The sequence below is a fragment of the Alexandromys fortis genome, unplaced genomic scaffold (genome assembly GCF_014885135.2).
Source record: "Alexandromys fortis isolate MF-2015 unplaced genomic scaffold, M_Fortis_MF-2015_v1.1 scaffold_65, whole genome shotgun sequence".
Classification (NCBI taxonomy): domain Eukaryota; kingdom Metazoa; phylum Chordata; class Mammalia; order Rodentia; family Cricetidae; genus Alexandromys; species Alexandromys fortis.
In genome coordinates, this window is record NW_026067986.1 from 175344 (window position 1) to 187299 (window position 11956).

General features: G+C 39.3%; 1 protein-coding gene across 2 annotated transcripts in view; it reads right to left on the reverse strand.

Annotated features, from left to right (window-relative positions):
* Window positions 1–11956, reverse strand: part of Bmpr2 (bone morphogenetic protein receptor type 2) — a 95559-nt gene that overhangs the window by 36126 nt on the left and 47477 nt on the right. For both annotated transcript variants that reach the window (XM_050159309.1, XM_050159308.1), the window contains exon 3: window positions 10570–10740. In XM_050159309.1, the coding sequence (XP_050015266.1) occupies window positions 10570–10740 (171 nt within the window). The remainder of the gene's footprint in view (window positions 1–10569; window positions 10741–11956) is intronic.

An 11956-nucleotide genomic window follows, 5' to 3' on the forward strand; every position in this document is an offset into this window, starting at 1 on the left:
CACTGAGCCATTTCTCCAGCCCCTGAAGTATAAAAAATTTAACCTTAAAGTACAATCTATTTTCTTCTTTTGTTGCCTGTTATTTTGGTATCACATCTAAAAATCTGCTGTCAAATTCAGTCATAAAGATTAACCCCACCCTTTCACACATCACACAGGCAGACTATGATGAGGCTGGAGAAACAGTCAAGTAGGAGAGTATGGGGGGTATGCATACCCACCAAAATAGAAAGTATTTTATTCTCAAACACCAACACCTCTGGGAGTGAGAGTAGCTTACAATAGCAGCACTTGCCCGACCTGAGAGGCACCACTACCTGGAGGGCAGAAAGGCCTCCCTTCCTGTTGCTGGTGGCTCTAAACACTCCGTATTTTTTTCCCACAGAGTAAAAGGTATTTAAATATACAACTGAAAATGGAAAAATAGGAGCATGAAATTCATTAACTCAAAATAGAGAGAGTGGAAAAGTGTCAAGGGACTTTTAAACACATTAAATGCCACACTAATGGTTAAATGTCCCAAATAAGGGACATTCCAGGTTCTGTCATATGGTCTAAAACTTGAAGTCACCGAAAAACTGCCAGGAATAATACTTTAATATGTGTATCTGTGTGAACTCATTTTTACTTCTTCAAATAACTCTTTTTTTAAAAAAGATTTTTATTTTAATTATTTAATTTATTTAATTATGTATATGTATCTGTGTGAGGGCATTTGTGTGAGTGAATGCAGGTATTCCTGGAGGCCACAAGTGTAGGAGCCCTCGGGAGCCTGAGAATAGGTAGTTGTGCTGCCTGCTGTGGGTGCTGGGAAACAAACGTGGGTTCTCCACACGAGTGGTATGAGCTTTTTGTAAAAAAAAAAACAAAAAAATTAATTAAAATACAATCACACCCCACAGTGGGCTCTTAAGTCATCTCTCCAGTCATTAAAAATAATTCCTTTTATCCAATATTACATATACCATACCTGAAATGTCTTACTGCTCAGCCCTAATATACCCCTTTTCCTCTTTTAGTTTTCTTGGTTAGATATTCAGCCAAACATAAGCAATGCTAAGCATGCCCGTGTGCAATGGCTGGGCTTTCACAAGCGAGTACTTCCTGAGTGCGGAACAGACAGGGCCCCCGATGTCTGCCTCATTGGAGCCTGGGGTGTTTCTGTTTACAAACCCTGGAGCCAGGCGGGGGCTCCTGCTCAGGCAGGCTGTCTGCTTCCTTACTACACTCGGCTTTTGTGTGGGTCTGTGTCAAAGAAAGAACAACATTGTTACATGTGCAGCAACCAGCAGGGAGAAGGTCAAATAAAACACACTGGTGGTTATGTCAGCTGCTTAATCTTTAACCACTCTGCGCAGAGAAGCAAATTAGGGCTTAGATTTGTTTTTTAGAGAAATGTATTTTTCGTAAAAGCAAAGGAATACAGTTTCAACATTAAAACAATTAATGTAAGACAAGTTTAGTGAATTTCTGAGATACTAATTAAGATTGCTAAATTACTTCCAAACTACATCACATAGTTCAATATTTTAAACAAATATTTCTATAAAGAAGGAATAATGTTGACTTAACTAATATGCCTGGAATGGTACCTATATAACAACCACAATCAGATTACTATTTATTTTTAGTATTCTTGAACAAACTGAATGGGGGGGAGTTTGCATTTCTTTTTACTTTTCAGTCAGTTTTTAACACTAAATATTTAAGGCCAGTTTAACTCATTTGGTTAAACATTCTGACTAGTTCTTAGGTTACACAAAACAAAAATAAACAAAAACTATGGTGTCTAATTGTCAAGACATTTTATATCCAATTTACAAAAGAAAAACAGAAGAAGGAACATACACACATACACACGATAAAGTTAAAATAAAACAGAAAAAAAGAAAAAGGTCATTAAAGAGTAGAAAAACAAACACAGACATCTAATATCTGACCTCTTTACCTTTTAGCTTATTTTTCTTAAAAAAAAAAATTGTGTTTAATGTGACATCATGTATGCCTGACACCGTGTGTGTGCACCGACCTCACAGGAGCTCACGAAGGTCAGGAGAGGGCGTCAGATCATCTGGAACTGGAGTTACAACGGTGTGAGCCACCCATGTGGTGCTCTTAATTGAACATCTCCCCTGCCCAGTTTTACTTTTTATAATTATTTTATTCCTTGCTTTCCAGTTACTTAGTTATGATTTCCCTCTTTTTTGTAAGTTTATTTACTTTAAAATCTGAAATGAAGGTAAGGAAAGCAGTCTGTGAGCCCGAGAGTAACAGAGACACAAACACCGACATCACTTACATGAACAAGGGGCTGGAGTGCTCAGATCCTAAGATCAAAGGTACAAGTGCAGTCACCAAGGCTTTGGAGCAATCAAGTAATGGGGAGGGGCTAAATAAGTGTGGCTTCGATTTGCAAGATATAAAAGACTTTTAGAGACTGACTATACAACAGTGTAAACATACGTACAAGCCCTAAGCTTTACACTTAAAAATGGTGGTCCGTGGGGCTCAAGAGATGGTTCAGCGGTTAAATTCCCCTTTTTTAGAAGATAAGATAGTCTTCAATAAATGTTGTTCACTGGTGAGTATGAACCTTTTATATTTGCAGACAGTAGCTCTCTAATCATACAATATACTGAACCCATTAGTTAATTGGGTGAGGCCCTTTTACTTTTATTAAAGTGACAATTTTATAATTTATTTCTAATGATACGAAACATGTTGAAAACTGCAAAACTATGTGCACATACACTTACACCACCAGCACTTGAAACTGATTCACTTACATTACAATTCACTGTGTTGCCATGGTTTGAACATGACCTCCTATGTCCATACAGTGAAACTTAATATCCAATGCAAAGGTGGAATCTTTATAAAGGGTAGATAAGCCAAGAGAATTTTGCCCTTATGATGGATTAATAAAGTTATAGGTGTTTGTTCCCTATAAAAAGGATGAGTTTGGGCCCAGTGTGGTGGGGCACACCTTTAATCCCAGCACTCAGGAGGCAGAGGCAGGGGGATTTCAGAGGTTATGTCCAGCATGTTCAACAGAGCAAGTTCCAGGATGTCCAGTTTAGGCAGAGAAGGAACCGTCAAAAACAAAAAGCTGGTGAAAATGTATTTGAAAGAGCGGGCCATTTACTAGTCCTAGAAAAAAGCAGAATTTGGCACCTTTGGCCATATGGATCTAGCTTTAAAGTCAAGGACGTAAGAAAGGGTTCACAATATCTCCCTCCTTGACTAAGGAAAGCCACCGAGGCCAGGCACGTGTCAGGAGTGTCCCTGAATAGAGGCCCAGAGAGGCCACTGTGTGAAGCTGTGAAGTTTAAGCCTGGATTGCCTTGGAGATGCCAGAGTCGTGGGATCTGTACACATAGCCAAGAGAGCTGCTAGCAGGGAGTGGAACCAGCCCAAGAAAGAGAAGTGTGATGTAGTCACCAGAGCCAAAAGGAGTTGAGACCTGAAGACAAGAAGAAGCAGAGTGTGGAGATCACTCTGTTGGGCTTTGGTCTTGCTTTGGTCCAGTGTTTCTTCACTAAGTTCCCCTTCCCCGCTTCGGGAACAGTAATGCAAATCCTGCGTCCTTACAAGTCAGAACTATGTGATCTCATTTTTCATTTTGATTTTAGAGGGGACTGCATTAAAGATTACACAAGTCTCAGAAGAGACTGGAACATTAAACAGGCTGATACTGTGACAGACTATGGGAACTTTGGAAGTTGGAATAAATGCATTTTGTATCATGATATGGCTACAAGCCTATGGGGGCCAGGAAGTGGAATACCAAGACCCCATTATAGACGGTTGTGAGCTACCATGTGTTTGTTGGAAATTGAACTCAGGACCTCTGGAGGAGCAGCCAGTGCTCTTGATTGCTGAGTTATTTCTCCAGATTCCATTCTTTTTTTTCTTTTTTCTTTTTTTGGTTTTTCCAGACAGGGTTTCAATGGTTAGCTCTGGCTGTTCTGGAAATTGCTCTGTAGACTAGACTGGCCTTGAACTCACAGAGATCCGCCTGTCTCTGCCTCCTGAGTGCGCCACTAGCGCCTGGCTCCAGATCCTTTTTTAATAAACTTAAAATCATCAATTACTTTCTTAAAACATGCACACTTTTTGTTCTCTTTTCTACTTTTCATAAGTATAAAATGCAACTTGTTTTGCCTCTTAAACAAAGATCTTGAGCCGTCCTTACTTCCCATTTCTCTCTTTAATCAATGCCCTTACAGAAACACTAAACACCGAAGCATTATAAAGTTATAGTAGCTCACAGCCTATTTGTGGCCCCATGCCTGTACTGGCTTTTCTGACTGTGGGCTTGCTTTCTTACTCTGGTGTGAGATAAAGATATTTGTTGCCAGATATCAGAAATTATAATTTCTAATCTTAACAACACAGAATAAATTACAATGTTATTTTCTAAACTTGGATTTAGAGGCAATTCAATCTCTGTTTCTCATTGTTTGGCCCAACTTCAAAGTAATGATGTAAGCAAAAGAAAATAAAAGAATTCTACATTTATATCCTGGCACACAAGAACTTCCAAGGTTCAATAAAATAAAATAGATTTATTCAGTTAAACATATATATATATACAGTTTTTTGCCTGCTTTTCTACTGACTTAATTATCTTGTTTACACAATTAGGGAGCTTAATTATAGCTATTTCAGATATCTTATCATGAAAATGTTCTAATAAATTTCCAAAAATATAATAATTATGTACTTATTTCAAATTGTGATTTTATAAATACATGAAAATTTCTTCAGGGTATAATGAGATAAATACATATTATAGCTTAGATATCATCAACTTAGAAACTAATTTTATTTAAGATTATGTGATGCACATGCATACATACAGGCAAAACATTCATGTACATAAAATAAAATTATAAATATATATTAAACTTGTAGTTACACAATTTAAGAAAATATTAAATAATGAAGGAAACGCATAATTTGTACAGTTATACAGTTAAAGTGAAAATCATGATAGGGTTCTTAAATTTTTAGAAATATGATTGAATATTTTCAAATAAAAAATCTATCCCCTCATCCAGCTCAGAATAAAAAATAAATGTGCCCATTATGTAGGGATATTTTGTTTATGTTTTAACAACTAAAGCTTGCCTGAAGATCAGAGAGGCAGTGCAGCCAGCCACTAGAGAGACCTTTCACTTCTTCCAATGCTTAGACTGAAGGGACGATCCTGTCCTCAAACGGCATCTCCAGACTCCGTCAGTCTACCAAACCTCAGCTGCCCTGAGCGCCTGTCTCCTCCCGCCATATCATTGCTGTCTCCATACATCCCACCATNATGAATATAAATGAGTGCTGGGATTAAAGGCGTGGGATCACCTTTGTGTGAGCTCTGTTTCTCTTTTGGACAGACTCAATCTTGTGTAGCTAAGGGTGGCCCTGAACTAACAGAGATCCTTCAGCCTGTGTCTCCTGATTCCTGGGATTAAAGGTGTGTGCCACCACTCCCTGGCCTCTAGTGGCTTAACTCTGCACTCTGATCTTCAGGCAAGCTTTATTTGTTAAAATAAAAAGTATCATTGCATTTCCCCTTTGCAGTTAGAGGACAAAGTCTGGGGAGACAGTCTATGGACAGAATCACCCTTTCAGTCTGAGCATCAGTAGAGGTAAAAGATCTCAGCTGACAGCATTGCCTCTCTGATCTTCAGGCAAGCTTTATTTGTTAAAACATAAACAAAGTATCCCTGTACCACTGCTTGTGTACTGATGAAACACAGCCTGGAGTCAGAACACTCAGAATTCAATCTTGGCTACCACTTGTTAGTTATATAACACCAGGCAAATTACTTTTACATACCTAAGCCTTAGGGTCCTCAACATAAAATAAGAAGGCAATTGTAACTATTTCACAATGTTTCTGAAAGGGTTAAATTAAAATTTTAATGCACATGAGTAATAAAAGAACAGTGTGTGCTACACACTGAGTGTTCAGGTGCTCAGCTGCCATCACTGAACACCGCGTGAACAAGTTTAACTGCTGGGCTTATCCCACATGGAATAATAGTCTTTACCACTTGAAGTTTAACACAAGTATTTCATGAATAAAACCCCATTAAATAGCTATCTACAATTACTGTCTTAAGATCAGTGGGAAACCATGCAAACAGCAGAACTGTTAAGGAGTGAAGAAAGTTAACAGATTCCAGGGACACCAGGCACAAGATAAACTGTGCATCCCCTCTTCATAAAGAAAGCTCTCAAGGCCGGGCGGTGGTGGCGCACGCCTTTAATCCCAGCACTCGGGAGGCAGAGGCAGGCGGATCTCTGTGAGTTCGAGACCAGCCTGGTCTACAGAGCTAGTTCCAGGACAGGCTCCAAAGCCACAGAGAAACCCTGTCTCGAAAAACCAAAAAAAAAAAAAAAAAGTTAACTTTTCTTAATTTCATAATTTTGTCTCAAGTCAAGTCTACTTTAAATTGTATATAAATAGGTACATAACTACTTAGTATATTTTTTAAATTTAGATTTATTTTATGTGTATGTACCTTGCCTGCATGCCTACATGTGCACTACAGTAGTGTAGTGCCTGCGGGGGCCAGAAGAGGGCGTGGATCCAGTGTGAGTCACAGGCGGCCCTGATCCACCGTGTGCATGTGGGTGTTGGACCTGGGTCCTCTGTTACCTCCCCAGCCTCTGAGCTATCGCCTCAGCCCCAAGAACTACTTAGCATTTGTTAAGGTTCCCATAAAATGAAAGCAATCAGATATGTTCTAGAAGTCTAAAACAGACTACAGAGAGGAGAAATCTTTGAAAACTGAAAATTGGGGTACAAAAAAATCTAAGGCAGTAATAATAAGTCCTTAAACCTTGTCTCTGGCCAGTCTGGCCTTAGAAAATTATCTGTTAACATTCTCTTGACTGGACAGACTTGCGGCCTCTGATGGCAATCTCAGATCTCAACTACTAGGAATTACAGAAAAAATTATTAGCTTGGAGTTCTAATTATAAAATTATTTTTCTTAATGACAGTAATTAATCTCCAAGGAAGATTCAATAAGTAACTAAGCTTCAGTTGCCAAAACTGGAAACAGCAATGGCTTTTTTACTTCTCAGAAACCCGGTTTTTGCCTCTGTGGGCAACTGCACATATGTGGCAGACACTCACACAGGAACACACATACACATAATTAACGTATAGTTTCTGAGGCTAGAGAAATTGTCCAGCAGTTAAGAGCGCTCAGGCTCTTCCAGAAGACCCTCAATGGTGGATCACAACCATCTGTAACTCCAGTTTCAAGAGACATAAGACTCTCTTCTGGCCCCTGCAGCACCAAGCATACTGCACACACATATATGAAACCAAAGCACCTATATACGTAAAAACTTCTAAGTGCTTTTTAAAAGAAATGAGCTGTTCAGGTAAAAATAACCTTCTAGGAAATGATCAGAATAAACAAAGAATACTAAGTACTTTCTGCTATGTCCTAGAATGTAGCCTTACTATGTAGAGTGATGCAGTGTTTTCTTTATAAATTCTAAAAAAAAAAGGCTCTATTTTTCAAGGATGTTTGTTTGAAAATGTGATCATATAATGGTATGTAGTAAGGGAGAGTTTTCTGGATTCTAGTATTACTTTAAAAATTAAAAGCAGTGCCTAAAATATTCTGATACTTTTTTTTTTCTGAGACAGGGTTTCTCTGTGGATCAGCCCTGGTTTTAGAGCTTTCGGAGCCTGTCCTGGAACTCTCTCTGTAGACCAGGCTGGCCTCAAACTCAGAGATCTGCCTGCCTCTGCCTCTTGAGTGCTGGGATTAAAGAAGCATGGCATCACCGCCTGGTCTGATGCCTCATTTATGAGGTGTAGAGACAAGGAACTAAAAGTAGTGTTTTGTACTTAAGAATGAATATAAATGAGTGCTGGGATTAAAGGCGTGCGCCACCACCGCCCGGCTCAAAAAGGCAATTTTTAAACTAAATTTAAAATTTTTTTATTTATATATGAGTATTCTGCATGCATATATGTCTGTGCACAATATACATGACTAGTGCCCTAAGACGTCAGCAGACAGCACCGGATGGGACTAGAATTACAGATGTTTTGAGCCACCATGTGGATGCCAAAACTCAAAACTGGGTCTTCTGGCCATTGAGTCATCTCTCCAGCCCAAAGGGGCACTTTTTAAGAAGAAACAAGTCTGGTACAGTGGTACATCCCTGTAATTGCAAGGCTCAGGGGGTGAAAACAGGAAGATTTTGGGTTTGTAGCTAGCCTGGGCTACATGGAGTTCAAGGCCAGTCTGGACTAACAAGGTGCTCCAAGAGGTGGGGGAGGAGACATAGCTTCTTTATAGTCCTTCAAACTGTAGTATGGTTATGTCAGTAAGATGCAATTATTATACGCCCAGATTTTTATTTCCTTTCATATTTTATTAGTCTAGGTATTTTGTTTGAACGTTGTCTGTGCACCAGGTGCATGGCTGGTGCCCATGGAGGCCAAGAAAGGGGAAGAGAGGCCCTGGAACTAGAGTTACAGACAGTAGTGAGCGATCATGTGGGTACTGTGATCAAGCCTGGGTCCTCTGCAAGAGCGGCCAGTGTTCTTAACAACCGTGTCATCTATTCAGCCCCCAGGATTTTTGTTAGCGTAATAATTATTTTCAAGATCATTATGCGTTTTTCATAGTATTTATTGGTATATTTACTTATTTAGTAAGTTTTTTTGAAGCAGGATCTCATAAAACCCAGAGTGGTCATGAATTTGCTAAATAACCAAGGTTGGCCTTGAGCTTTGCCTCCTCCTACATCCACTTCTCCAAGTGCTGGGGTAATAGGTAAGCACCACTTTTCCTGAGTTTAGAGCTGTTTGCTTCAACAGTTATATAGTATTTCATATGAAACAGATATTTTCCTCATCTGTTCTCTTTATCTCTTTAGACTACTACTGAACCACACTACTGTTGTCAGTGAAGTTTGACACTGAGACAATGTTAAAGCGTCCACTTATTCACTTGACCCACGTTGGCCCTTAGCACACTCTATGTTGAGTGTATGTGTGGACACACCTGTAGGTACCTGTGTGCATACAGTGTGTGTGCACTTATGCGTGTGCACAGGAAGCTTGATGTAATTCCACAGGCATTGCCTAGCTGGTTTTCTAAGGCCTCTCTCACTAGGACCTAGGCTTGCTGGACAGCGAGCTCCATTCTCTGCCTGTCTGTCTCCCCAGAGCTGAGATTGCAAGCCCATGCCAACGTGACCGGCTTTTTCTTTTTTTATGAGTTCTGGGGACAGAACATTTTTGCCGTTAATTATGGGACAGTCTAGTCATTATAGCAGCTCAATTACTGCTTAGCTGAAAAGTCCTTTTAGCACTTCAAAATTAGAGCTGGAAAGATGGCTTGATGGGATTGAAGCATCTAATGCTCTTGCAGAGAGTCCAACCTTTGGATCTCAACACCACACAGAGCAGCTTACAACCACTTGTAAAGCTACCGTTTCCTTCTTCTGGCTTCCTCTGGCACTTGCACTCACAGCCTCAAACAGATTCTTAGGACAAGGGCAAAAAGCACCACATTCTTTGCCAAGATATCACAAAAATGGACTCTAGGCTAGTTACTACTATTACTCCCCTCTGAACCCTCTTGCGCTTGTCTGCCAAAGCCCACATCACTCTCAGCACTACTGTCTTCCGAGCCCCTACTGTGAGCTTCCAATGACCTAGTATGGCCATTCAACCACTCTTAATACAAAGTCTCATACATTCTCCCAAAAAATACCTGTCACAGCAACATGCCATTCCCTGGAGCTCTGGCTGGTCTAGAACATGCTACGTAGACCAAGTTGGCCTCAAACTCACAGATTGACCTGCCTCTGCCTACCAGTCCTTGGACTAAAGGTGTGTGCCACAATGCTGGCTGTTGTCTGTTTCTTGAGTTACAATTTCTCTATATTTCTCACACTAGACTTTACTATATGACCTCAAGTGGCCCTTCTTCCTTAGCCTCCAGAATAAGTTGGACGACAGGCACACGCCTCCAAACTATAGCTATAGTTTCCTTTTTCTTTTATTTTTTTGTTATTGTTTTATTTTTGAGACAATATCTCATTGTATAGAGAACTGGCTATGTAAACCAAGTTGGTGTCAAACTCACAGAGAGCCAGCTGCTTCTGCCTCCAGTGTCATTGAGGGTGGTGCTGGGTAAGATTAAGGACACGCACCACCACAACTACTTGTAGTTTTCTTGATATCACTAATTCCCTTCCTTAAGGTTTTGATTTTTTGTTTGTTGAGACATGATCCTGTTATGTGGTCCAGACTGGCCAAGAATTGACCAGGTAGCTCAGGCTGGCTTGTAATCCTCCTGCCTCAGTCTCTGGAGTTCTGAAACTACAAGCACACACCACCATTTCCTGAGACTTAGTTGTTGTATACTGATGCTTTGCTGGTGCTGGTAAATCTCTTTTGGGGCTTTAGATAAAATTTTACAACGCTAGAACTCTCCCTTTCACTTCCACTAATCTTGAATGTTTATCTGTTTTATATTTTCATAAAGCAAGGAATTATAAAGAAGTTACTGAAATACTTACTGAGTGGTGTTGTATCAGGAGGTGGAAAATTCTCAGTAAAGTTGACATTACATAAATCTGTACTACAGCAGCAAAAGCGGTATGTTCCATTCTGAATAGAGGGCGGGGTGGTAGTTACAACACATTCTTCATAGTGACACTCTTGGGGATCCCCAATGTGAGACCAACATCCTACAAAACAATATTAAAACAAGCTAGGAAACAAAACAGTAAGTAAAACCGCAAACTATGAAATAATTGCAGTAATATAAAACTAAGTCATAAAACAACCTGAAAAAATGGTAAAGAATACAACAGACATTCCATGAGGGAAAAGCAACCAACAACATGGTTATGATTAACTTCACTAATATTATTAGAATTATTCCTAAAACTGCCATCGAACTATTTTAGATTTAAGTGGTCCTAATTTTTAAAATAACAATATGCAATCATAACCAAGTGTTAGTGACAGTTGCTCTCATACAATTCTAGAATAAATGCATGTATGATGGAAATTTTGGAAAAATCCATAGCAATTTTAATATAGAGACTTTAATCATACATGTTATGATGTACTAATTCTACATCAAAGAATCTACTTAAAAAAAAAAAACAGACACAACCTTTATATATGTTTAGAGTTTTTCACTGCAGGATAACGCATTTCAGTGAAAACCTGAAACAGCATCTTATCCAAAGCACGTGAGTGATACATCTACACAGGAAATACGGTGCTGAGGGACAATGTTTCCAGAAATTATTTACAATAACGTGGGGGGAAGAGCATGGAATTATTATATAGCATTATCCTAATTTTCAAAGAAAACTGGTAGACATGTAACCATTTTACATGGAAAATGTACTTAAAGGAAACAAATCAATATGAAAATAATATTTCTTAAAGAGAACTGAGTAACAGTTTTTCTGAGTAGTTTTCTCCCACACTTCATTCACATATATTAACTTATAAAGACAAAGATGCTATTAAAATAAAATGTTATTAAAAGGTCAGGCTTGGTATGCCTTTAGTCTCCACACTTGAGAGGCAAAGGAAGGCAGATCTCTTTGAGTTCCAGGCCAGGCTGGTCTATACAGCGAGACCCTATCTCAATCAATCAAACAAACTACACTAAAAGTAAAAATTCTTCTACAAATGTGGAGCTTTGTGGGTGAACACACAGATATATATGCATTGTCATTCTTATTCACCACGTTCTGGGGAGGGTTTTCATCTACCCACACATCTTTGCTAGACAAGCTCCAACTGTAGGAAAAACAATGCTGAAGATTGTTTTTGTGTGGCAAAGACCTGTCTGTGTGCATGGCATCCTGTGTTTGACTCTCTGCACCAAAAAGACACAGACACACACACGAGTGAGAGTGAGAGTGAGAGTGAGAGTGAGAG